Source organism: Mauremys mutica, chromosome 9 (genome assembly GCF_020497125.1).
Source record: "Mauremys mutica isolate MM-2020 ecotype Southern chromosome 9, ASM2049712v1, whole genome shotgun sequence".
Lineage (NCBI taxonomy): Eukaryota > Metazoa > Chordata > Testudines > Geoemydidae > Mauremys > Mauremys mutica.
In genome coordinates this window covers 61704219-61731630 of record NC_059080.1, presented here as the reverse complement: position 1 = coordinate 61731630, position 27412 = coordinate 61704219, and the positions used below count along the sequence as shown (strand labels likewise).

Sequence of the window (27412 nt, the reverse complement as noted above, 5' to 3'; positions counted from 1 at the left end):
TGGTCCTGTCCATGCTCTGGTACCGGCTCAACACCCTGGTCCCGCCCCTGGGGTTCCTGACCGACCTCCGGAAGGTGGTTCTGGAGTTCTTTTGGCCAGGACTGCACTGGGTCCCTGTAGGGGTGCTCCACCTGCCCCTGGAGGAGGGAGGGCAGGGCCTGAAGTGCCTGCGCACTCAGGTCCACGTCTTCCGCCTCCAGGCACTGCAGAGGCTCCTTTATGGTGCGGGTAGTCCGGCATGGAGAGCCCTGGCGCACGCCTTCCTGCGCCGCTTCCAAGGGCTCCGATACGACTGGCAGCTCCTTTATCTCGACCCGAGGGGCCTTCCGCGAGACCTCTCCTGGCTGCCGGTCTTCTACCAGGACCTCCTCCGGACCTGGAAGCTGTTCTCTGCGACCAGGTCCGTGGCGGCCACCGAGGGGGCAGGTCTCCTTGCGGAGCCCCTGCTACACAACCCCCAGCTCCGTGTGCAGGTGGCGGAGTCCCCCGCGGTGCGCCAGAGGTTGGTCCTGGCGGAAGCTACCAGGGTCGGAGACCTCCTGGACTACGACCGGGGAGACTGGCTGGATCCCCTGATGCTCGCTCGGCGTATGGGGCTCTCCAGACCTTGTACTCCCCGGCTCTTACTACAGGAGGTGAAGGCCGCTTTGCCGCCCGCTGCTCGGGCCTACCTCGACCGGGTCCTGCGTGAGGGCACGCCCCGCCCACCCCCCACCCCAAGCCCTCCAGACCTTTTCATCGGGCCTCTGCCCCGTGGACCCAACCGGCCCCCCCGCCCCTTCTCCGCCAGTCGGCTGCACGATCTGCAGCCGGTCCATTTTCAAACCGCGCCAAGGAAGCAGCTCTACGTGCTCGTGCTCCACACCCTTCACTTCCTCACCCTCGTGTCCTACCCCGACACCAAGTGGCGGGACCTCATGCCACCTCTGGAGGGTGAGGAGCCCCGGTGGGCCAGCCTGTACTCCACCCTGGTCCCGAGGCCCGTCGGGGATATCAGTTGGCGGCTCCTCCATGGGGCCGTGAGCACGGGCGTGTACTTGGCGCAGTTTACCCCTGTCCCAGACACCTGCCCCTTCTGCGGCGTGAGGGAGACCCTGGCGCACGTTTACATAGAGTGCGCCAGGCTGCAGCCCCTATACCGGCTCCTCACTAATCTCCTATTGCGTTTCTGGCTGCACTTTTCCCCCCACCTCCTTCTCCATGCACTCCCTATCCGTGGCCCCACAAAGTCGCGGGACCTCCTGGTCAACCTCCTCCTCGCCCTGGCAAAAATGGCCATCTACGTGACCAGGGAGAGGCGGTTGGCCAATGGAGACTCCTGCGACTGTGGGGCTTGTTTCCGATCCTTAGTCCGTTCACGTCTCCGGGCGGAGTTCCTCTGGGCGGCGTCCGCTGGCTCCCTTGACGCCTTCGAGGAGCAGTGGGCTCTGTCCGGGGTTCTCTGCTCGGTGTCCCCGTCAGGCTCCCTTCTTATGACCCTTTGACCGCACTCCTATCCCTGTTCTTTTATTAGTTGTCCCCCGCAATTAGTGGGTTTCTGAGGCTCTGTGGCACCTCCCCTTAGGCTGGGGGGTTCTGTTAGCATGGGGCGGGCTTTGCCCGCCCCATTTCCTGGAAACCCAATAGATAAAGGCACCTTTGAGGTCCTGGACCTTGCTGTTCAGCTACATCCAGTTCCAACAGCACATGTATAATATTTGTCCTCATTCATTTTTATCAGTCTCCTAATTTACATTTAAGGAAGTCTTTGGCTGCATTCTGATGATGATAGAAGAAAGCCTAAGACCTCTTAGGCTTGAGATCTCTTAACTTTTCATCCTTTAAGGAAGGCCACATAGGACAAAGACTTATTTGTACCTCTAAGGCTGGTAGCAAGTTTCTGATATGTTGACCCATAAGCAGCTGCACTGTAATTACTCTGGTGACTGATGATGGGTTGGGTTGCCATATAACTCAGGGTCTTTTTGTTGTCAAATTCTCTTCGCAACCCACACGGCTCTCTTCATCAGTCCATTCCCTCGTTGGTGGTGGGGGTACAAATAATAAATTTGACATCACAGTGTATGTATTCCAGAAGATTTGAATGCCTTTTCTGTTAAAAAGCAAAAGAAACAAATGTCACACAGCCATTCATTAAGTAATACTATTGAACACGTAGAATTCCCATTCAGGATGTATTAATCAGAATCTGTGAACATATTTTCTCCCTGGACTACTAACAATTCTTCCTACTTCACATTATGCTGCAGATGTTGATAGTAGATTATAAAAGCCAAGTCTTTGACAGCTGAAAACTTAAAATATAGACTTTTCTACCAAACTGAATTAATCAATATAAATTGCAGTTGGCTTGAAAATTCTAAACATCAGCTGATTTTTTTTAATAAAGCGTATCACTTTGTGATTAGTATTTAGAAAAGTGGCCCAAAATTGAGCTGCAGACAGGAAAACTGATGAGAAATACCACACGTTAAATCAGCATGCTCAATAGCAAATAGAAAGGAGAGCATCTTAACTGACAGTTCCACATGCCCCCTGGAGATAATGATGTGGTGGCATGACTATTCTCTCGACTGCATTTCTAAAGGGACTGCAGCGAACCAGCCAGGACTCTAAAGCTGCTGGTAAGACCCATTTTTGTTAAGGTTCTGGGTTTTTTTTCTTTCAGACTGAATCATTCATATAGATTTTCATGTTCTAAGGAAACTCCATTTATTGTTATTAAGGTTAGGTATTGTTATTGTTGGTAAACCAAGTGATTATTTTAAAACCAGAGTAACACATCTCTTTTAGGCAGTGGGTGATCTTTGCTTTCAAAAGCACTGCATTGAGTTAGCAATCAAAAAACTAATTCTAAACAGATCTGGAACAACAGAGAAAACAATGGAGCATTTAGGGTAATTACTACATTTAGATTTCACTCCTTTTTCTTAGAAGAATCATGCAAAGCTTGATTTTGCTCCAGTGATCTGTAAACTATGAGTAGTTCATATACTTACTTACCATACAAAAATGTAAAGATTTACATAGCACAGCTTCGGGTTGTAAGGTCATTGGGGCAGTCACTGCAAATGTAGTTGTGTCTTGTATAGCATTAGCCTGTCTGCATTTAATCCAAATAAATAATAATAATAATACCCACATCATTGGTCAGACTCCTCTGAAAGAAAATGTTTGAGTTTGATAATATAACATGACATTATTTCTAGGCTTGTGCAATATGCCACAAGGCTTTTTGATACACAGTGTTCAAAAATAATTCTTTAACCACGGAATAATGGCATTGTTTCTATTAATGTTATGCAGACCAATGCTGATAAACAAATGCACTTTATAAAATGTAATTTAATTTAAATTCTCTTGATAGCTACTAAATTAACTGAGACCCACTAAAATTAGCTCATCCATTAGTTACCAATATTTATCAGCTCAGCCTTTCAAACTGAATCCCCAATACATTTCATATATCTCTGTGTGGTTTTATATTATGCTGATACATGCTAGGATCAAAGAGGAATGGAAATGCAGACAATGTAAATGTGTTATACCTAATTCAGAGTTCTGTTCTTCACAACTGTTTGCAAATGTGCAACACACCCTAGAAATGTTTCTTTTGTGCAGCATAGGACATAGAAACATAGGACACCTGGAAGGAAGGAACATCCTAGGTCATCAAATCCAATCCATGCTATTACAGGCAACCCCATCATATAATCCCATTCATAAATGTATCAAGCTCCATTTTCAAACTAGTTAGGTTGTGTGCCCCCACAACTCCAGTTTACAGAACCAGTGATTCGTAGAAAGCTGCTTCTGATTTCCAGCCGAAATCTATTCATGCACAGGTTATACCCATTTGTTCTTGTGCCAATATTGCCCTTTAGCAACATATTTATGGCCAACAAATTGGCATCTTTGAGAATTAATGTACAAAGGATTTGGGACTAGAGTCAAACATAGAATAGCTTTGTATCAAGTTGCCATGAATCCTCACTAACACATTGTGGCATACTGTTGCTTTTCATATCAGAGAGGAGAAAACCATAAAAATGTAGCCAGCAAAAATAGTTTTAACTACAATTGACTCTGCATGCTGGCTGCCAAATGCATACCTAATGCTCTAATCTTTCCATTTTATTTTTATATACTCATCCTTCTACGCTTCTACGTGACTCCACAAGGATGTCATCTGCACTGTGATTTGCCTTTCTGACAAGGAAAATAGATACCGTTCCCTGGGTTCTGCGGTCGGTGGTGTTTTGCTGTTAATTATAGGACTTGCAACTGATTTCCTGTCCCCTCAATATAATCAGAAGCATCTTTGAAAGTCATTTGATTTCATTTATCTCAGAGTGCCATTTTGGTGTAATTTCAACAAAAGGATCCAGACCCTCAGTGGGTATAAATGAGTGTTGCTCCATTGAAGTCAAATTGCACCCACTGAGGATCTATGACCAGCTTGTTAATATCACACAGAAATTTCAGACACATGGGACTTGTGTGATACCAGAATATGGCCCCAATAAGATCATCAAAATACACTGCTTAAAATATTTAATTTTTTAAAACCTTGCTGTATTGAATTATATCATATTTAACAATAAAGCTGTGCAATACAAGTGTCAGCAAAGCCGTTACTGATAGCTTGGACAGAGTACTTAGTTGGCATGCTGAAGATGCATGTGTTCTGAGCATAGCTGGATCCTGAATATGTATTCCTGAAATAGCAACCATACCAGCACTCTGTTCCTTATCTCAGTCCCCTGGGTACAGCGAAGAAGTGTTGCTAGACCATGCCCAGATATGTACCCCACCGTTTGCCAAACATTCTCAGAGATGCCTTCACCCTAAAGATAATATTTTTTTGGCATTTACAGGCATCAATTTCACTTGTCCCCACCTGCTCAGAAACCATTGCTGCGTCCCTTGTTCCAGTGGAACAGCAGACTTCTCTGAGAGAAGGACAAAGACACTTCTAACAAACATTTAATTGTTTTTAATTCCTATAGACCTGTCTAGTCACTGAGGGTCAGCTCATGTTGCATAGTGCCTTACTCCTTAAAGAGGCCCATAAAAATCAATGGGATTGCTGGCAGAGCAAAATACTATTACTGTACTACTTCTGCTATTACAGCGTGGCAGGATCTGGCCTTGAGTAAAAAAGCTTTAGGGCTTGCAAGTCTTATTTGGTCCTTACAGGCCTTCAATATAGAACTCTGAATGTTTGTTTAAACTTCCCAGTTCCTACAACTGCACTATCCATGGTTTCTTTTATTTTTCCTCTTTAAACCACGTAAACATATTTGTATAATTGCTGATAATGTCATTCAAAATATGACATTTACATTTCATAAGAAAATCCATCTTGAAATGTGGAAGCAACTTTTATTTTTAGCAAGGAGAAAATGAGATGATTTATTGTAATGACCATCTGTGATGGAGTGGACTGGCCCTGCACTGGAGCAGAAGGGGTTAAATCAGTGCTCTCAGCAGCCAAAGCCACGCCTCCTCGACCCTGCTGGGCATGCTCCAACTGCTGCTGCAGTATAAAAGGGAGACAAGGGAAGTCAGGGGCACAAGTAACCAAAAAAGTGATCCTCGAGCAATTCACCCAGATCCTCCCCAGTGGAGGGAAGGAGGTGGTCCAGCGGCATAGGCCAGCAATCCTCGTTGACGCCGTCGAGTTAATGGAGGACTACCTGGCAGCAGATAACCTGGGGCCACAAGCCAGCAACCCTGAAGAGGAAGGATGGTTCAGCTGGAGGGACCCCTCATCGCAATGAACTGGGGAGAGCACGGCACCTAGCTCGAACCTCAGCTACCAGCATGGGCCCCCAAGAAAGGCGACTAGCAGGCCGAGGACCAGCCTGGAAGGAAGGAGACCCATCGGAGGGGGTACCCCCACCAAAGACCAGTGCACCCTTGGGGGAGGCTGGAACCAGTGCTATGAGTGCAGGCAAGAGGGACACTTTCACCAAGATTGCCCATATGTGGATTGCAGTTATGGCTAAGTATGGGTGGTCAGCCCCCGGGCCCGAAGGGCTCAGAGAAACTTGTAGTCCCCATGAGGGTAAATGGGGCCCGACACTGACCCTGGTGGACACTGGATGCAGCCAGACCCTTGTCCGTGATGGGGTGGTACCTAACCCTGAGCCTACAGGGAAGGAGATACAGTTACAATGTATCCATGGGGACATACGGCTCTATCCCACGGCTAGGGTTAAATTGGAGATAGCCCCACATGACGCAGTCCTCCAGGTTGGGGTCACTCCCCAGACTAACGTATCCTGTGATCCTTGGGCATGACTGACCTTGGTTCAAGGAGCTCCTATGGGGCTACGGGCACTGAAACCCAGGGAGGGAGCAGGTAACGACCCTGTGGGGAGGGCTACTTGGCCGATCGGTGGATCCTGACCTGGGGGAGGGCCCTTCTGACACCTCCCCGGCCTGAGATGGACCACCGCCCTAGGCAGAGACTTCCATGGAGGAGGCCCCAAGGAAACTGGAGGCCAAAGGGGACTTCGTCTGGGAGCAAAAGGAAGACCCAACCCTAAGCCACACCTGGGAACAAGCAACAACCCCAGGCCCGGAAGTTGAGGCCTGTACCCGCCACCCACAAGGGCCATGCTTTGAGATCCGGCGGGACCGCCTGTACTGGGTGGTCAAAGACCCTTAGGCTTAGGAAGACCTACGACAGCTGCTGGTTCCACATAGGCTGCGGCTTGACCTCCTTCACTTGGCCCATGCAGTGCCATGGGCAGGGCTCCTGGGGAGAGAGAAGACCCTCCAAAGGGTGGCCCAATGATTTTTCTGGCCAGGCATCCACCAGAAGGTAAAGGATTTCTGTGCCTCTTGCCCAGAGTGTCAGCATGCCGGACCAAAGAGGGTACCCAAAGCAACCCTCATCTCATTACCTGTTATGGGGTTCCCTTTGAGTGTATTAGTCTAAACCTGGTGGGGCTGCTGGAAAGGAGTGCGATGGGGAACTGCTACAACCTGGTAATAATGGACTAAGCCATCCCATTGTGAATGGCCAAGGCACCTATGATTGCCACCAAGCTAGTTATAGTCTTCACCAGGGTGGGGATACCACAGGAAATCCTGATTGACCAAAGTACCAACCAGATGTCCTATCTGATGGCTGAACTCTGCCACTTACTCAACATCCGGGCTCTCAAGTTGTCAAGGTACCACGCTCAGATGGATGGGTTGGTAGAGCATTTCAATCAGATGTTGAAAATGATGTTGTGTAAGTTTCTGGAAGAGGACCCCCGGCACTGGAACACATTACTTCCAGCCCTGCTGTTCTCTGAATGGGAGGTACCCTAGGCATCAACCGGCTTCTCCCCTTTGAACTCCTCTACAGGCAGCAACCCCAGGCCATCCTCGACCTCGTTCGGGAGGATTGCGAAGAGCAAATGACCCGAGTCACAGGGGTGATCCACTACGTGTTGCAACTGTGGGAATGGCTCCATACTCTGGGGGCTTTTGCCCAGAAGAATCTGTTACAGGCTCAGCACATACAAGAACAGCACTACAACAAGGGGGGCAGACTCTGCATGTTTGAGCCAGGACATAACATCCTGCTCTTGTTACTCTCTACAGACTCCAAACTGATGGCCAAGTGGCAGGGACCCTATGAGGTCACCTGACGGGTGGGACCAGTAGATTTATGAGATCTGGCTACGGGGGAGATGGAAAGAGACACGCATATACCATGTTAACCTGCTGAAGGTGTGGAAGGCCAGGGAAGACCATTACCCCTTTCCCTCCTGAGCCTGAACTGGGACCGCTGGTCGACAGAACCCTAGAGTCTGGGCTGGCCACGATGGGTGCCGAGCTGAGCTGATGGGACAGCTGCAGCGTGTCTTGCAGGCCTTTCCAGAAGTCTTATCTGCCTGCCCTTGGCAGACAGAAGTCATGCACCAGCATATAGCCACTATACCAGGCCAAAAGGTCTGTGACGCCCAACGACCCCTCCCGAGGAAGATGTGGGATGCCATCACGAGGGAACCAGACACCATGCTGGGGGTAGCGGAAGAATCAAGGAGCGCATGACGTAGCCTGATTGTCCTAGTCCCGAAGTCAGATGGGACCACCCACTGTTGTATCGACTTTAGGAAAGTCAACACCATCTCCTGCTTTGATGCATGCCCCAGGTGGAGGAACTCTTGAAGAGGCAAGGGGGAGCTGTGTTCTTGTCCATGCTTGATTTGACAAAAGGGTATTTGCAAATACCCCTTATGTCAAACTTGAGAGCGAAGACAGCTTTCCCTACTCCATTTGGCCTATTTCACTTTGTGAGAATGCTTTTTGGACTGCACAGTGCCGCTGCCACCTTCCAGTGACTTATGAACTTCATCCTGCAGCCCCATGACCAGTATGCTGCGGCGTATATTGATGACATTGTGATATATAGTGCCAACTGGGAGGACCATCTCCGGCACGTCGCCAATGTACTAGGAGCCCTAAAAGAGGCCAGGCTCATGGCAAACCCAGCAAAATATCACCTTGGTCAATGGGAGGTGACCTATCTAGGGTACATAGTGGGTGGGGCAAGCTGAGGCCCCAAATGGATAAGGTTCAAGCCCTAAAAGACTGGCTTGCCCCCATGACAAAGAAGCAAGTGAGACAGTTCCTAGGACTGGTGGGGTACTACCGCTGATTTGTACCCAATTTCCGAATGCTGGCAGCCCCTCTCTCGGACCTGACAAAGAACTCGCAACCACAGAAAGTCCGGTGGTCCGAGAGATGCGAGGTGGCCTTCCAGATGCTGAAGGAATGGCTAGCTCAGGGGCCAGTTTTGACACACCCAGACTTTGAGGTCCTTCATCCTACAGACATGCCTCACAAATGGGGCTCAGGGCAGTCCTCTCCCAGCAAGTCAATGGGAAAGAACACCTGGTCCGATATCTAAGCCAGAAACTGTACCCCAGGGGGAGACCCAATATTTGACCATCGAGAAAGAGGCGCTAGCCGTGAAGTGGGCAGTGGAATCCCTGTGTTATTACTTACTGGGGAACCCTTTCCAACTAATTACTGACCACGCATCCCTTTGCTGGCTTAATAGCATGAAAGATCATGTGTTGGTACCTCTCCCTACAGCTGTACGATTTCCAGGTCTTCCATCGACCGGGTAAGGCACATGCCAACACAGATTTATTTTTGAGGCGGGATAGGGAAAAGGACAAGGAAGGACATCAGACAGGTGCCCTCTTCAGGGGGAGTGTGTGTGACAGTGTGGACTGGCCCCACACTGAAGCAGAAGGGGTTAAAGCAGTGCTCTCAGCAGCCAAAGTCATGCACCCTCGACCCTGCTGGGCATGCTCCACCTGCTGCTGCAGTATAAAAGCCAGCAGCATAGCTCAGTCTGGGTGCTCTGCCGAAGAGGAAGGACGCTTGGTAGGGGCTCTGGCCCAGGAGCCGTTACAGCCATTACCTGTGGGAGCCAAAGAGCCCGAGACCTGCCGCTATTGGAACCCCAGGGAGCGTCCAGTGCCGAGAAGCCTGGAGGCCCTGATACCTTATGGACCACTGCTGCAGGAAAGCCGGTAGGAAGTGATCCAGGGAGGTTAAGAGAGTGATACCTCCCACCCTCATGAGGTCAGTGTGTTTCAGTGGGATTCCCTGCTGACCCAGTGGTGGACCACTCCAACGCTGTTAGAGCCCTGGTCAGGGCCCAGTGGGGTCGGCTGGGCCTGAGCCCTGCTACTGGGGCTGCCACCTCCGTGGTGATGGCTCCCAGGCACCAGCCACTAGGCCAGCCTACCCTGCCTCCAAGGGCGGCTGTATTAACTCTGGCCACTAGGTCACCCTAACCTGCCTCCAAGGGTGATTATATTGACTCTGGCTACTAGGCCATACTACCCTATAGTCAAGGGTGGTTGTATTGACTCTGGCCATTAGGAAACACTCCCTTGCAGTTAAGGGGAGTCCTACTGACTCCGGCCTTTGGGTCACGCTTTCCTGCAGACAAGGGAAACCCTATTGACTCTGGAAATTGGGCCATACTTCCCTGCAGTTAAGGGGAGTCCTACTGACCACACAGCCCAGTGGCTGAGTGCAACCATATTGACTTAACCACGTGGCCCCGCAACACCACCCCTTTATTAAAATTTATTATCTGCCATGCCTCTTGTGATCAGCAGATCTATGTCCCACTGCATAGTGGTGAATTTGACCCTCAAATAGTGAATTTAGGATTTTTATTCTGTAAACCTTATCTTAAATACTAACCCAGGAGCTAAGCTGGGAAGGCATACTGTTTGCTTCTAATATAAAAGCAACCCATTTGAAAGAGCAAAAGTCTGGTAATACAACTCCCAGATACTTAGTGCATCAGATTCCATTTCCGCATTGACAGATCTCAATGGAAAACAAAAAAAGCATTAAAATCTGATAGGATCACCTATAGGAGGCTGGAAATCTGAATGTAGATTGCTGACAGTAGATGCTCCAAGGTTAGTGTACTGTATCTGTAACAATACATGGTGGCATATGAGATTTTGTTATGAGTTCTGCCAGACTGTATTTTGCATCAGCTGTTCACTCAACCAAGCAGAAAGTTGGATTGTGTCATCATCTAGTTGACTGGAACACTGCAAAAGAAGCTACACACCTGGTGGCATGTCATCACCATATTCAACATAAAAATCTAAGGTCAAGATTCTGACCTCAGCTACACTGGTGTTAATCCAAAAAACCTCCATTAATGTCAATGGAGTTACTGGAGACTCTGTTGATTTCAATGGCATTAGTCTGGATTTACACCAGTAGTAAGCTCAGAATCTGTCCTGGAGGGTTTGGTTTTGGATTTCACAGTAGTTTTGCACCAGAAAAACTCCTTTGTCTAATTTAGAATAGGATAAGAGAGGTCAGAATTAGGACAGTTTCTGATTAGTCATTGCTTTAAAACATTGAAGATGCCATAAAGTGTGTGGGAAAATATATAAAAGTTATTGCCACTCGGTAAGTGACAGAAGACAAGTGAAATTTCCTCTGATGTTAACAAAATGTTTGCAGTATTGTTGTAGCTGTATTGGTCCCGGGATATTAGAGGGACTAACTGGGTGAGGTAATATCTTCTATTGCACCAACTCCTGTTGGCAAAAGAGACAAGCTTTTGAGTTGACCTGGAGCTTAGAGAGATCATGCATTGAGGGGCAAATCCTGCTCACATCTCTCCCCTCACTCCATCTCGGGGTGCAAAGAGCCCCTAGCAGGAAAAGAGTTCTGCAGCATAAAGCAGGAAAGGGCTTGGGAATGGCCATGCAAGGTCATCTTCTGTTTAGTGCAGAACCCAACTATGCAGGGGGCTCCGTGTGTAGCAGTGCATGGGAGTGGGGGTGGCCCAGATGAGGAGCAGGGACCATAGCCAGCATCATTCCAGCACTTAATCAAGATACTCAACCAGGCATTGGTGGGTACATTTGCTTCTGAGGGCCTGATCCTGGGATTTCAATGGGAGCTGAGGGTACCCAACTCTGAATTGAGAAGAGGCATTTAAATGAATAGAATTATACCCTGTTAACGTGTCAATCTCGAGTGGAATGGAGTTTCCCCAGGGAAGGATTTATGCATTCAACTGTTTGTCCTCTGTCTCTGTTGGCTCAATGACCATCGCCACTTTGGCATTCAGGTTCCTTGGACTAAAATGCTAATAGAGTCATTGTCCATTTCAGAGTTCACAATGAAGCTGGTGCCAAACCTCCTTCTTTGCTTGCTGCTGCTGGTGAAACTGTATCACGCTGAAACAGCAGATGAAGAACCACAGCCACCTAAAGGGCCTTGTGCAAATTGGATGGGAGGAGCACCAGGATACCCAGGCCACAACGGTGTCCCAGGCAGAGATGGAAAGGATGGGAAAGACGGGCAAAAGGGAGAGAACGGAGTGCCAGGTCCGCGTGAGGCTTTAATATTCTATACCATTTCAATCAAACATGATCTGACTTCTGCGGGAAGGAAGCCTCAGTAGGGACAGGATTCAAAGTTCATGGAGGTCATTGCAAAGATTTCCACTGACTTCCATGGGCTTTGAATCAGGCCTAAAGTTCTCAGAGCTATTTGGAGGTAAATAATGTGTCATCCCATATTTAGCAAATGAGAGCATAAGGCACAGAATGTGTATACAGAAGAGGGGACAAATATGTCCTTTGGCTGGAAAGTTCTGAAATGTTAGGAGCCAGGTAACAGTTTAGAGGAAAGAATTTCCCTGGCTTCTTCCCTATAAACAAACCACTGATTCTGTGTCTATGTAATTACCTGCTCCTGTTGGTATCAGAGTGGTAAATGAATGTTTAAGGATCTGAGTGTTGTTTTTATTTCAATGCAGTGTGTAGTTATTTTGCAATACAGAGAAAGCTAGTCAAATTTGCCAATATTTGTTTGTATTTGAAGTCACTGTGTTATTCAGCAGCAACAGCTGTAAACATTGCCAGCATTTCCATTTTCAGCAACTATTTTATGTCATTTATAAAATGTAGTTCTCACCTAAAATTTGGCTTAGAAGGTCTCTTCCCAAACAGCTGAGAAAATGTTGAGGTTATCATTGGTTAACTTTTTGGTTAGCTTTGTTTTTTTCCGTGAAAAACTGCAGTTTATGCTTTTGAAGATTCTAGAAATAAAATGAAAAAATGACAATTATTTCAATTACCGTGCACGTGCATTTTAGTGTTAGAAAAGGGACAAAGCCCTCATAGCTGACTAATTTGGAAATCCATACGATACCCAGCTAGTACTTCCAAATTGTAGGTTTGTTCCTAATTTGCATGTCTCGGTTGTCCCAAATAGGTGCTTTTGAATGATGGCAAATTGGAACCTCTTAGCTAGGATAGCTCTGACCCTTTATGCAGCCATCACTGTAGGCACCTTATTTTTTTTCCATTGGACAAAAAGAGGAGACCTGTTGGGGAATTAGATGCATTAATATCTGCTCAGTTTCCACCCATGTGAGCAGGGGCGGCTCTAGGTATTTTGCCGCCCCAAGCACGGCAGGCAGGTTGCCTTCGGTGGCTTGCCTGCGGGAGGTCCCCGGTCCCGCGGATTCGGTGGCATGCTTGCGGGAGGTACACCGAAGCCACGGGAGCAGCGGACCCTCCGCAGGCAAGTCGCCAAAGGCCGATCTCAGCGGCGTGGCAGTACTTTCAGTTCAGACATTTGCTAACGTATCAGTTTGGTCCAGATGACCTAAGACTGCCCGAGGCCCAGAAGTACTGAGAACCTTAAAAATGCTCCAAAAACTCCCCAGGCCCATGTCCATTATGCATACTTTGTTAATGAAGAACTTGATTAGTCTGAAGCTCTTTGAGAAAGAGTGGGAAGGGGATTTATCACTGCCCTTAAAAGAACCCCAATGGCAGAGCATATTACAAAAAAATTAAAAATGCTTCGGTGGATTACAGGCTGTCCTTGCTGCAACAAAACACAGGTTGCAAAAGGCCGTATTCTCTGATGTTTGTGGGTGCTGTAACAAAGAAAAAGGAACTCTGATGCATATGCAATGGGATTGTCCAACAGTCAGGCAGCTGTGGAAAGAGGCAGCCACAAGAGTTAAACTAATGCTCAGCTTCAGCTGAAAATGATATCCTAGGTTATTTATCTGAAAAGCTGGGTTTAACTGTGCCATAAAGTCATTGGGTTTTGAGGGCAGCAGTGATCATCAAGTGCATGATTTTACAAAAATGGAAGAATAGTCTTATGCCCAACATAAAGCAGTGGTGTTTGAATCTGTCTGAGTTAGCAGCCAAAGAAAGAATAGCTTATGGCCGTAGAGAGCAATTATATTGATTTGAAAAAAATGTGGATCCCCCCACCTTTTTGGATAAAAATGTTGAGATGGCTCAAAGTATGGCAGATCTTCATTCCACCTAACCCCTCCTCTCCTGAGTGTGCCCTGCCCTTGTCCGGTCCCCTCCTTCCCTCTCCTTATTTATGCTTGGCTTCTCCTGTTTTATTACTTTTACCCCCACCCTAATATGTTATGTCTATGCAGAATTGTCTGGTCAGGTATTGCAGCTTTGACAGCTTGTAAAACTGTGTAATTCCATCAGTCTATTGGTGATCCCATGACGCTTGCGGTATTTGGAAACATACACTAGCTGTAAGTCATTCCCTTTTTGTCCTTTTCATTGTCTGTTTCTTTATGAAAACCAGTAAAATAATTAATCATAAAAAATTGTAACAGCAAAAACTTCGAAGTGGATTTTATGATGGGACTAAAAGTGTGCCATATATGTCCATGCAGGGTGCAAATGATAGTTCCAAAGAACACCAACCGACCATTGCAGCAGTATCCACTGCAACCAGAGGAGATGGCTCAATGAAGCTAAGCATCAGATTTGAAATAGCTACGCTCCCTTGAAGTATGGGTGTGAATTCCAGCAGGGTTGAGTCAACCCTTTGTTTGTCTGAGATAAATTGAGCTCCACGCTGGAGGGTTTTTGGGTTTTTTTGGAAGCCTTTTGAATAAGGATTTAAAATCTCATGGGCCTGTTTTCAATAGGCATTAGTAAGCCTATTAAAAATTGCCCAACTGGCCACCGCTCAACATCTCCCACTGTTCTCAAACAGGGATTGTTTTATCATCTCCTACTACAGAACTATTATATCAGCACATATACTGACATGAATCTGATTTGGTTTATTGTTGGAAATTCCCAATATGATCACTCTAATCAAAATAATTTTCCCTTATAGGTGAGCCAGGCCCCAAAGGGGATACTGGAGAGGGAGGAGCTCCTGGCACTGAAGGCCCAAGAGGATTTCCAGGAATCCCAGGGATGAAAGGGGAGAACGGAGAAGGTGCTTATGTTTACCGATCTGCCTTCAGTGTTGGGCTCACCAGCAGAGCCCCCGTCCCCAACATTCCCATCAGATTCACAAAAATCTTCTACAACGAACAAAATCACTACGATGAAACCACGGGAAAGTTCCGCTGCAGTATCCCAGGCCTGTACTATTTCACATACCACCTCACTGTGTATATAACAGATGTGAAAGTCAGTCTGTACAAGAAGGACAAGGCCATGCTATTCACCTATGATCAGTTCCAGAAAAACAATGTCGACCAAGCTTCCGGGTCTGTTTTGCTTCACCTGAGTGCCGGAGAAGAAGTCTGGATTCAAGTGTATGGAGAAGAAGAAAAAGAAAACAATGGCATCTATGCTGATAATATCAATGATTCTACTTTCACGGGTTTCCTCCTTTATCCAGACTTGGGTCTTCATTAAAGTGGGAGTCCAGTACATGAGGGAGGAAAGGAAGGATTAGCCAAGGAATTGATTTGCGAACACTCTAGGTTTTCCTATGCACTATTTCCACACTGTGGTTACTAGCAAACTGTTTTGTAGGGCTTTAGACTAGGTATTATAATCACCATGGATGAAATCCTGGCCCCATTGAAATCAATGGGAGTTTTTCCATTGACTTCAGTGGGGCTATAATTTCACCCCACTTCGCCACTTCTGCCCTCTTTCCAAACTCTGAGCCCAAATATCAGTACATTCACTAAAGAAATAGAGCTAACATAGCGTCTAGTCCACTGGGCTCCTGTTCCATGACAGAGCTCCTAAGTGCTATGATAATTCAAATAATAAATATAATCATAAATAATACAGTTCCTTGAAATATTTTTGAAATTCACAGTTTTCACAAATTTTGAATGTCAATGACAAAATTCACAATTTAGAGCTGGCTGAAATTTTTCAAAATGTTGAACTTTTCAGTTCAATTTTTCAATTTTTTACCAAAATAAGAAAGAAAGTATTTCATGAAAATTATATGAAACTTGTTCCTGTTTTCCACCCAGCTCCAATAAACACATCCCATTGCCATTGTAATCCTGCAGTTTACTCGGGCCTTCTAACTCCTCCCATTGTTTAGTGTTTTTCCTAGTAATGTTATGTCTAATTTAGATTGCAAGCTCTGTGGGCAGGTGTTGTGTCTTTTTATTTATCTGGAAAGCATTACATACACCTATTGGGCTACATAAATAACCATAAAAACAACTCATGGCTACTACCATCTTGAATATTAGATTGTTCCAGAAGCTTCACTTCTTTAGAGACCATATTTCTGTGACTGTTCTAAAATCATGGCATCCCCCTGCAAACAACATACAGTACCAGATATTTGGAGAATGGGAGGCACCAACAGGCAGCTGGGAAGATATTTAAATATAAACACATCTCTAATTAAAACACTGGATCTGCACTGTATTTAAAGATGTAGCAGTTCAGCACTCGTGCTGTAATGTGTGTTTGGTTTGACAGTATCTTATAGCTTTAATTTCAGATGGAGGTCAGGAATGAATTGTTAATTCACCTAGAATCTTCTGTGCCTTCTCTATGAAAAAGCCAGTAGTGCCTTCAGTTTAGCAATCACCTTTCCATCCTATAAATATAATCCACTAATGATTAGAACACCTATGGGGGAGATCCTCATCTGGTGTAAATGAGCATAGCTCCATTGACATCAATAGAGCAACACTGATTCATGCCAGCAGAGGAACTGGCCCACTTATCTGCAAGACTAGTTCTATGTTGCTATGATTATTAGGATTGGTGATCTTAGTAACATTCCTACCATGAGCTGATCTCTCTCATAGTTTCTTGTTTGATTTTATCTAAAAGAAAATCAGCTTCTCTGATAGATTTAGAGATGAAGAATCCAGTTTTGCTTTGATAGGTTGGTTGTTTTGGTTGGTTCCTAAACTGACACATTACTCTAAATGTAGAATAGTATCACTGCTTCCACTAAAAATTGTTTTCATAGCAGTATTTTCTGCACTCCAATGAATTAATATATTATAAATAAAAATATTTGTCTCTCTCACTCAGATCTCTCTGTGGCTTTTTTATTGTTGTTGTTGTCATCGTGTTGTTGTTATTTGGGGAGAGGTTGACAAAGGACATGTTTTTTCCTAAGACAGATGGGCAGCCCAAAAGCCAGATGCTGAACCATTAAAAAAAATCTAGGAGGAAAACTGAAAGATTATTAAGCTGTTTAAAAATAACATAAAGAAGGTACTCAGTCCTTTTTTGAAGCACACTTGTTTTCCCCAGGAACTGAAATGGGGGGTGGGGAGATTCAAATTTACGGGGGGGGGGGCATGAGGGCCAAGGGATGAGACCATGAGGGCAAAGGTGGGCTTTATGGCACAATAGTAAAAACAGAAAAATGTTTCATGGCCATTTTATTAGATTTAACTCATATTTTAAAATCATCACACAAATTAAAGTTGGCTACTCAAGCCTTCTATGAAATACTACACCCATATGCGTCTTGTTTTTTTGGTTGTAATTTTGTACAACTCTGTTAATGCAATGCAGTACTTCCAAAAAGAAGTTGAAGTCAAATTTTAATTCATTCTTCTTACGACATTCCACTCTGTGCTTAAATTCTCTATTCTGCCCTAATCACATGGCAACCCCATTGCTGGTAGTACCTCCCTCCACTCAACTGTCGACACTTTATAAGACAGGCATTTGAAAAAGATACATCCAGAAGTCGCGGTTGTAGTTTTGTGAGTGTTGGTTTAACAAACACTTCTTGTCCTCTTTACTTAAGGAATCAATATAAGTTCCTTCATTAGTCAACTTCTGGACTGAAGTCCTTGCTTTTTCCAGTATGTTTTCAATGGATATCTTTCTGATTGATCCAAGTATAGCTTCTATTGCTGGACAAAGATCTACTACTATTGTAGCAGATGCCTGGATGACATTGTTTAATGACCCAACTGGTTCCAACAGTAGACTTACAAGAGACAGAATGGTGATTGTTTTCTCCGAACATAGAAGCAAAAGTAGTCAACCAGCCTCACTACCTAGATCTGTCCCATCTGGGTAGATACTTTTCAAAGCCAGCAATATTGGTTGCAGTAACTTTAAGACATCAGCCCAGGATCATGAGAAAGCCAGCGGGTATTCCCATGTTGGACTAATTTGAACTTCAGTCCCAGAGCATCTTCTATTTTATCCAAGACGTTCAGTCTTTTTGGACACTTTTTGAAAAAAGGGGTATAATGAAGACATTAAATTTATGGCTTTTTTAATGTCTTTTGAAGATTCTGCAGCTCATACTAGTGCTACTTGAGTAGATCATAGAATCATAGGACTGGAAGGGACCTTGAGAGGTCGTCCAGTCCAGTCCTCTGCACTCAGGTCAGGACTAAATATTATTTAGACCATCCCTGACAGGTGATTTTCTAACCTGCTCTTAAAAACCTTTAATGATGAAGATTCCACAATCTCCCTAGGCAATTTATTCCAGTGCTTAACTACCTCACAGTTAGGGAACTTTTTCCTAATGTCTAACATAAACCACCCCTGCTTCAATTTAAGCCCATTGCCTCTTGTAGTAAGATGAGGCCCTGAAACATAAACCCTTATCAGAGGCCCGGTATGAGGCCTAAGGCCTGAACTAAACTAATGGTCAAGACTTTGCTAACATAAAGCAAAGTTAAGCTGTGAGCCAGAGGCAGGCCCTGCTCATAGAAGCTGGCAAGGAAAGGGCTGATACTGCAAAAAGAGACATACCTAAAAGGTACTGGACACCAGATATCAGAACATTCGCATACTTGTACACTCCACCCTGATAACAAGGAACAAGCTGACCCAACCCAATGACAGGGCCAAAAGTGTAATATGATGGATAGAGTTGTTTTGTTCGAACCAACATGTACAAGGAGAGAGGCGGCACCTTACTACATAGAGGGATTGTACCTTGCTACGCAGAGGAGTTGCAGCTCAATATGTCAGGAGCGATGTGTAACTTGTTTGTACCTCTGTATAAGAATGCACCCCGGAGTGGATGCCTTTGTCCAGCCTAGGGGGCAGTGGAAAGTCCAGCCACTGACTGAGCTGAGTCCATTGTCAGGGAGCACAGCTGTACTAGCTAGCAGCACCTTAGCAGCACCTTGGACTTCTATGCCAGGGAAAGCTGGAGACTGTGTTTCTCTTCGACAATAAACCTGGCCCGATGTGCCTTCGTACCTTACTAGAGTCTGTGGTCATTGGGGGTTCTCTCGGGGTCTGCTGTGTCAGCTATCTGCGCAGAACCGGGGCAGCACACAGAGGGAACACGCATGCAGCCGATTGATATCAACATTGAACAGAGCAGAGCACCACACCGGTAGCATCTGATGACACCTCTTGCCCTATCCTCAGAGGTTAATGAAAACAATTTTTCTCCCTCCTCCTTGTAACAACCTTTTATGTACTTGAAAACTGTTATGTCCCCCCTCAGTCTTATCTTCTCCAGACTAAACAAACCCAATATTTTCAATCTTTCTTCACAGGTCATGTTTTCTAGACCTTTAACCATTTTTGTTGCTCTCCTCTGGACTTTCTCCAATTTGTCCACATCTTTCCTGAATTGTGGTGCCCAGAACAGGATGCAATACTCCAGTTGAGGCCTTATCAGCGCAGACTAGAGTGGAAGAATTACTTCTCATGTCTTGCTTACACCACGTCTGCTAATACCTCCGAGAATGTTATTTGCTTTTTTTTTTTTACAATAGTGTGACACTGTTGACTCATATTTAGTTTGTGATCCACTCTGACCCTCAGATCGCTTTCTGCAGTACCCTTTCTTAGGTAGTCATGTCCCATTTTGTATATGTGCAATTGATTGTTCCTTCCTAAATGGAGTACTTTGCATTTGTCCTTATTGAATTTCATCCTATTTACTTGAGAACATTTCTCTAGTTTGTCCAGATCATTTTGAATTTTAATCCTATCCTCCAAAGCATTTGCAACCCTCTCAGCTTGGTATCATCTGCAAACTTTATAAGTGTATTCTCTATGCCATTATCTAAATCGTTGATGAAGATATTGAACAGAACTGGACTCAGGACCAATCCCTACAGTACTCTACTTGATATGCCCTTCTAGTTTGACTGTGAACTACTCTCTGGGATAACTGCTCTCTGGGAACAATTTTCCAACCAGTTATGCACTTAACTTTATAGTAGCTCTATCTAAGTTGTATTTCCCTAGTTTGTTTATGAGGTTATGCGAGACAGTATCAAAAGTCTTATTAAAGTCAAAATATACCACATCTACTGCTCCCGCCCCCCAACCACAAGGCTTGTTACCCTGTCCAAGAAAGCTATTAGTTTGATTTGACACAATTTGTTCTTCACAAAGCCATGCTGACTGTTACTTATCACCTTATTATCTTTTGGTTGTTTGCAAATTGATTGCTTAATTATTCGCTCCATTATCTTTCCAGGTACTGAAATTAAGATGGTCTCTGCAATGTGTAGAGGAGAGATTAGGGTTACACGTTTCTCTGAGCAAAGCTTGTACTCCACCATGTCTTCCAGAGAAGTTTGCAGCTCCATCAACTGCACAAGCAGCCATCTGTTTGGGGTCCAATTTACAAGCATTTAACTCTTCTAAGATGTGGGTTGCAGCCAATATGTTTTCTATAACCTGAATATCTAGAAATGCATCTATTGGCCTACTTCTTAGGATTTACAGTGTCATAAATTAATAATTCATCATCTTCTTGCACAACAAATGACAGTGAGACATGTCTCCTAGCAGAGAGATTGGTCCTGCAGCAGACTGGACAACAGAGACCCGCCTCTCCTGTACCAGCAGCTGTAGGAAGTGGAAACTCTGATCAGGAGCCTCATGGGCCCAAGACAACAGCTCTATCAGGTGAACTGACAGGGTGACTCCTTTTCAATGAACCACTAAGAGGAATATTAAGCTAAGTTCATTGGAAGTTGCTCTTTGCTTCCTGTAAGACAGGATTCTTCTCATCAAATCCGAAGGAGATTTATCTATCCATCTACCCACCCACCCTATCTAATCCAACCATACCTTACATCCAGGTTTTTATATCTCATCCACCATTGTAGTCTCTGTGCACCTTACAATGTATTTCTTCTTCTCAAATGAGACAAGCTTTAGCAACCCTATGATATATTGTCCTATGATTAGAAAATACTTCCAATGCTTCATGCGTTTCCACTTTTGTGTGGCATATGCAAAAAAAAATTGGCTCTGTCTCTCTGCCCTGCCACACCAGGAGACCTCTGGTTACCTGCTTGATAGCCTTCTCATAAGATAATGAGAACAACTTATGGAAATATTTATTTCCAGACTGTTTGTCCTAAGCTAACAATGAATCTAAATCCATCATGAATGGCCTCCCTAAGAGAGAATCCCCTGTGGGCCATGAGATTTAAACAGGGAAATGTCAACGATGGATTTAGAAACGATCAATCTGATGCTAGATCTGATGATGTTTAATGCAGCCAGCTTGAGACGGTCCCCCTCCACTCCTCACTGCGAGGCATATTAATATAAAGAGAATGGAAAAACAAACTAGTCTGTAAGCAAGAAAGGGGACAGAAATGTAGTGACTGCTGTATCTAATGGTATAAGAGGCTTAGACCAAATGCACCTAGGTTAGACCTTTTATAGCATTATTAAATTTTGAGGATCTAAAGTTTCTGAAAGGCATGAAAGTAGAAATGAATACGGTGCTTACAGATAACTGGACTAAGCACTGGGAGTAAAACCAAATTTAAAGATTCCCAATGTCAAAAACCACTTCAGGGCTGCCTACACAGCAGGTACAAATGGGCTTCTAGTATTACCCCATATATCAGGAATGGATTGCATGCACTTCCAATAAGGAAGGTAGGATCATTCTGCAGTTCAGGCAGTAGACTAGGACTCAGAAGACCTGGGTCCAGTTCTTAACAGTGCCACAGACTACTTCTTTACATATTTTAATGTTGTGTGCTTAAAATTTGGGGGACAAAATTCCCAACTCCCTGTCACACTGTACACTTCTTATCACACTGTGAATGTCAGTTGCATATTCTGCAATTCTTCCACCTGCAGAACTTTCACTGAAGCTCATGACAATTTGCATCCAAAACTACAGTAGCACATGTGATAGATCAATGCTATAGTGTGGATCCAAGGATAATTTTGCCCCTAATCAAAGACTGATTTGAAAGCCTGAACCTTCCCATCAGCTACTTTCATCTCTTCACTGTCACTAGTGTGCAAGAATTTACATCATTATGCACTTTTAAACTGTAGGGAAGAGCACAGGATTGGGAGTCAGGAGGCACTGATTTTAATCCTTGCTCAGCCACTGGCTCACTGTGTAGTCTTTCTGTTTCCTTATTTGTGTTCATGTATAATATCACAGGGGTATTGTGCAGGTTGATCAGTTAATGTCTCTGCAATGTTCTGAACATATCAAGCACTATAATAATAACAAATTTTATTAAATATAATCTTTTTTTACCCATCACTGTATGTTTCATCACTTTTTTATTTTGTACATTCCTTGTCTATACTTCTCTCTAAGCTGCTGTAACCAACTTTGTAAAGTTTAAGGCTTTATTTTGCCTCATTACGAATTGTTTGAAGATAGTTAGTAATGAAGAGCACTATAATTTGCATCATAATGAACACAGGAAGGAGCTGCAGACAGCAGGCCCTAAACATAGACTTCACAGCTGAGCTGTTTGGGTTTAGCTGGGTCTGAGAAGGGAGCTGACAGGCAGAATCATTTGCTGTAAAGATGTGAGGTGATCCCAAACAGATGAATTGGAGGCAAAATGTCAACAATTCCAAAACAACTTAGAAATTAAGCTGCAAAACAGAGGGATAAGTGTCAAAAACCGATTGCCCACTAGATGGCACTGCTGCTGCACTGGAACAATTCGATGGACAAAGACCATGAGGACTCTGAGAGTGATACACCAGAACTATACTTTCAGAGACAGACGGCCTGCTTAAACCTGGTGTAAAGGGGTGCAACTTCACTGCTTACATAAAATTTTTAATTTGGCCCTAAGGCCTATTCAAAAATTTCTGAGCTCCCTACAGAGAGGAATTACAAAGAAAATAAATTTGGACAATAGCACACAGGGCAAAAAAGACATGAATTCAGAGTTGTTGGAGATATGGTGATCCCAGGGTATTAGAGAGACAAGGATGGTGAGGTAATATCTTTTATTGGACCAACCTCTGTTGGTGGGAGAGACAAGTTTTCAAGCTTTACACAGCTCTTTTTCAGGCTTAAGATCTGTGTATGCTCAAAAGCTTGTCTCTCTCACCAACAGAAGTTGGTCCAATAAAAGATATTACTGTGACCAAGAATTTGGCCTCAGTTGCCTGAAACACCTTGTAGCACTTTAAATGAAATGTTTGCAGAAAAGCCTCGGAAGGGGTTTAAATTCGGAGAACTTATAACTCGTTTAACTGGACGTAAAAAGAGTGGTGATAGTGTCAGGACCCTTTAGAATGCTTAGAGTAGTAATTTGTTTTAAAAATAAAGACTTAATTTAATAATAATTTAAATTAGAAAATTCAGTAAGGATGGCCATAGGGTGATGTAATTTCACTTCCTGTGGGGAAAGACTAAGTAAAACCCCATAGACATACATTAGAGCCCTTAGGAGTATATGAGGCTCTCACTCAAGAAGCAGCTAGGGGTCATCTACAGGTCAGCTAAGAGAAACCCCATAGGAATACATTGCAGCCCATAAAAATACATGGGACTTCTGGTAAAGTCCTCAGACCGTCTAGAACCTTGTAGATGGTCCTAGAACCCAAGATGGTGGCAGGGGAGGAGTTAACTTTGATGGACATATGCTAATACAGGAAAGCTGATTGGCTGAATTACAATTATAAATTATGTTAATGGATAAGCTTGCAAGAGCAAACAGTATATAAGAGTGAGAGCCAACAGGCTAAACCCTGTAGTTGCAGACAGTAGTGGGACCAGACCGTAAAGAACAGAAGCTCTGGTAGCAAGGGATCGTAATGGGACCAAGACCTGAAAGCAGGGGCGGCTCCAGGCACCAGCACACCAAGTGCGTGCCTGGGGCGGCAAGCCACGGGAGGCGCTCTGCCGGTCGCCGCGAGGGCGGCAGGCAGGTTGCCTTCGGCGGCATGCCTGCGGAGGGTCCGCTGGTCCCGCGGCTTCAGTGGACCTCCCGCATGCGTGCCACCGAATCCGCAGGACCGGGGACCTCCCGCAGGCAAGCCACCGAAGGCAGTCTGCCTGCCGTGCTTGGGGCGGCAAAATACCTAGAGCCACCCCTTCCTGAAAGGAGACTAGAAGATACACTTACACAGAAGAAGCCAGCCGAGAAGCACCAACAGAACCCTGCAAGGCAGAGAGCTGCTTGAAGAGTGGCTATGGCAGCAGCAGTAGCAGCAGCTCAGGGTTACTGGGGCAATGACTGCTTCTGCCACCCAACCAGGAGAGGAGCCATTTTACCTCAGAAGCAGCCAGCGACCGTAAGCAGATGGCGCTCACTAAGTACTAATCTGACAGATCAGAAGGACCGATCCAGAGACGAATCAGAGGGATTTTAGGAAGCCTCTGTAAGTTAAACCTTTTTCTGTTTAATATCCTAGAATGTATGGGTTTCAAGTGTAAATAAAGCTGAATGTATGTGGTCTGAGTGAGATCTTCCCCCTACCCATCTAGTAATTGCCCGGCCAGTGCTTACTGGATATATAGTATTAAGTGTTTAGTGTTAAGTATTTAATGTTGAAAACTTATATGTTTAATGGCTATCTTGTTATATGTCATACATTGAAAAGTTTAACGGTTGTATTGTTGTATTGTTCTAAGGTTGTATTGTTGATCGGAGGGCTGTATCCGTGTCCTTTCAAGGGTCAGCAAGGCTAGCTTGATTCCGTGGAAATTCCCTTAGGGCGATTCAACACCTTGATTACCAGGTTAGATAAATTCACAGAGCAACTGAATACAAATTCTTCTGGTAACCTTATCTCTCCCACCTTGTCTGTCTAATATGAATTCAGAGACAGACATCAAATTGTGATTGCTATAGCAAGCGGCCTAAACTCTTGTTTTCTGCAGGTTCTAATTCAGTCACTGAATATTTTACTTTTCATCTTGGGCTTGGGGTTTAATAGTGTTAGAGACATCAAGATTTTGTAACCTAATTCAAGGGCTATCGTTTGCATCTGAAACTCTGCAGAATGCCCCTAATAGATGGCGCAGGTAGCACTACCTATAGTTAAGGTTGCCTGACACATTCTGTCTGAAAACCCAGTTTTCAGTTGCTCGTAACTTTGCCGAACTTTAATTGTTTGGACTAAAATCTTAGCTATGTATATACTGAAGACTGTAAAGAGAGAAAAAAATATTTTTAAATGTGAGAAATTTAACTCAATTTAAAAGTACTCCACAATTACTCATTGGCTCTACCTAAGCAAAAGTCTATGCATCTGTCCAGGTTAGAATGACACAATTCATTGGATTTGATTTGTTCCCATACTCCCCTTTTCTAATAAACATACTTTATTCACACATTCTCATGACACATTTCTGCTGACTTATTGTACAATGCATTGTTTCCAATTTGCAATGTGGTTCTTCACTGTAGTTATATTTATCAATGGCTCTCTGCCAAATAGTGTTAGAGGACACTTAAAATACAATTGCAGCAAGTAACAATACTATAAAATATACTTCATACAACCAAAAATAGCTTTCCCAGAAATCTAACACAATTGCAGGTGAGAAGAAGTGGTCTGAATGATGCAGGAGCGGATGCTCTTCAGGACAATCGCTGTATTAACATGCAGTCCACCCTAGGAAAAGGTTCAAGAAGCAGTGCCCTAGTCAGTAGTTAGGAGTGCAATTACCATGTATGTCCACTAGATGGTGCAAAGAAATTAATCATTTAGGGTCCACTTTTAAGCGCTTAAAAGTGATCACAACAAGTGTCACATTAAGAATTCCTGGGTGCTGCTGAGCTCATTTCAAAATCTGGCTCTCATAGTGCACTATGCCAGGCCTGTGGCATGGGGGAACTGGGAGGTGGTGAAGTGAGGGTGTTCTTTTCCTAATGAATCAAGATGCTTCCATTCTGGCTAAATCTCTGCCTCTGGTCCCAAGTTAGCATGATTTTATATGTATGTTACACTTGACACTGCAGATTGTGCATGCTGTATAGTAAATATTTCAGATACACTATTGCCATGTCACGGATCTCCACTCCTGTAGCCATGTATTTTGGTAGTTTGTCCAAGAATAGGCCGTTTGTCCCAATAATACTCTTCCTTTATGTAGCCCCGTTTTCATCCAAAGGCTTTGTGAACTGTGCCCAGTTCATTGCTGCCCCACAGCTGCTTTGTACAGGCTGTGCAGGCACAAAGAGGCTGTAGAGCAGACATAAGCCCTCTGAGGAATAACAAGGTCTCAGGAGGCTTTTCTACTAAAGGAGCCACTGGTGCGGGGGCATGATAGGAAGTTTCCGGCTCAGTCAGAGACTGACAAGAAGTGAACAGAAGGCTGGAGATGTAGGAAAGGCATAGCAGTGAATAGGGAAATGACAGTGGGTCTGAGGGACCCCCTACTCTTTGTCAGGGGTTGAAACAGCTTCCAGCCACCCCAAATAGGAAAGACACAAGTCACCTCCGATCAGTCCTTGCACTGGCCCTAGCACCAGGGACTGCAAAAGTGCCACAACTGAGTATTCCCCAGATGTGGAACTACTTTTACAGGAACACTCACAGGCTTGAAACCCAGCACATCCTTCAGTGCTTTGCTAAACTGGGGCCTCAGCAACTTGCCTGGACAGAGAGCCCATTAGCAATATATCTCCAGCTAGCAAAGATGCATAGAGACAGGCCACACCTGGCAACATTACACCCAGGCGGGGTCCATCCAGGATTTCCTTGTAGATTTTTAAAATGGTGAAAAATAAACTAGGAATCATTCACATATGTTTGCTGCACAATGATACAATGGTTTGTTAGCTAAGCATAGGGCTTTATCCCAATCCCTTTGCTTTCTTTCATGCTTACAGTCCCTTTTTAACAGTTTTAAAGGAAAACCAGCAGTGACTTTTCACTGTAGAGTATTTCCAAAGTAGCACAGCTCCTAGTCCCATTCCAAATAACTACTGAGATCAGTGGTTGGCTGGGACTGATTGAGGGACAGTAATGATCAGTCAGGGCCGGCTCTGGCTTTTTACCGCCCCAAGCAAAAAAAAAAAATAACCTGCATGGTGGCCGGAGCAGCAAGGGGGGGAAACAAACCTGCCGCTTGGCCGGAGCAGCGAAGGGGAACAAACCTGCCAGCCAGCCGGAACGGCAAAGGGGGGGGGAAACAAACCTGCCAGTCAGCGGGAACAGCGGGGGGGGGGGTGCGAACCTGCCAGCCAGCAGGAACAGCAAAGGAGGGGCAGGAAACCAACCTGCCGGCCGCCCGGAGCAACGAAGATAAGAAAAAACAAAAAAACAAAAAAGAAAAAAAAATACCTGCGGGAAGGCGGGAGCGCAGGTGCAGGGGGACTCCCAGCCCTGCAGACCCCGGGCAGCGGAGTGCGCACCCCAGCTAGCACGGGGGGGGGACAGAAGGGGGGCGGCCAGGGCTTCCTTAAGCGGGGCGC

General features: G+C 45.0%; 1 protein-coding gene across 1 annotated transcript; it reads left to right on the top strand.

The window, feature by feature from the left end:
• The first annotated feature begins 2557 nt into the window (after nt 1–2557).
• ADIPOQ (adiponectin, C1Q and collagen domain containing) lies at nt 2558–15481 on the top strand. The gene is made up of 3 exons (XM_045031541.1): nt 2558–2624; nt 11682–11897; nt 14695–15481. The coding sequence occupies exons 1-3, from the start codon at nt 2558–2560 to the stop codon at nt 15225–15227; spliced, it is 816 nt and encodes a 271-aa protein (XP_044887476.1). The 3' UTR covers nt 15228–15481.
• The last annotated feature ends 11931 nt before the right edge of the window (nt 15482–27412 follow it).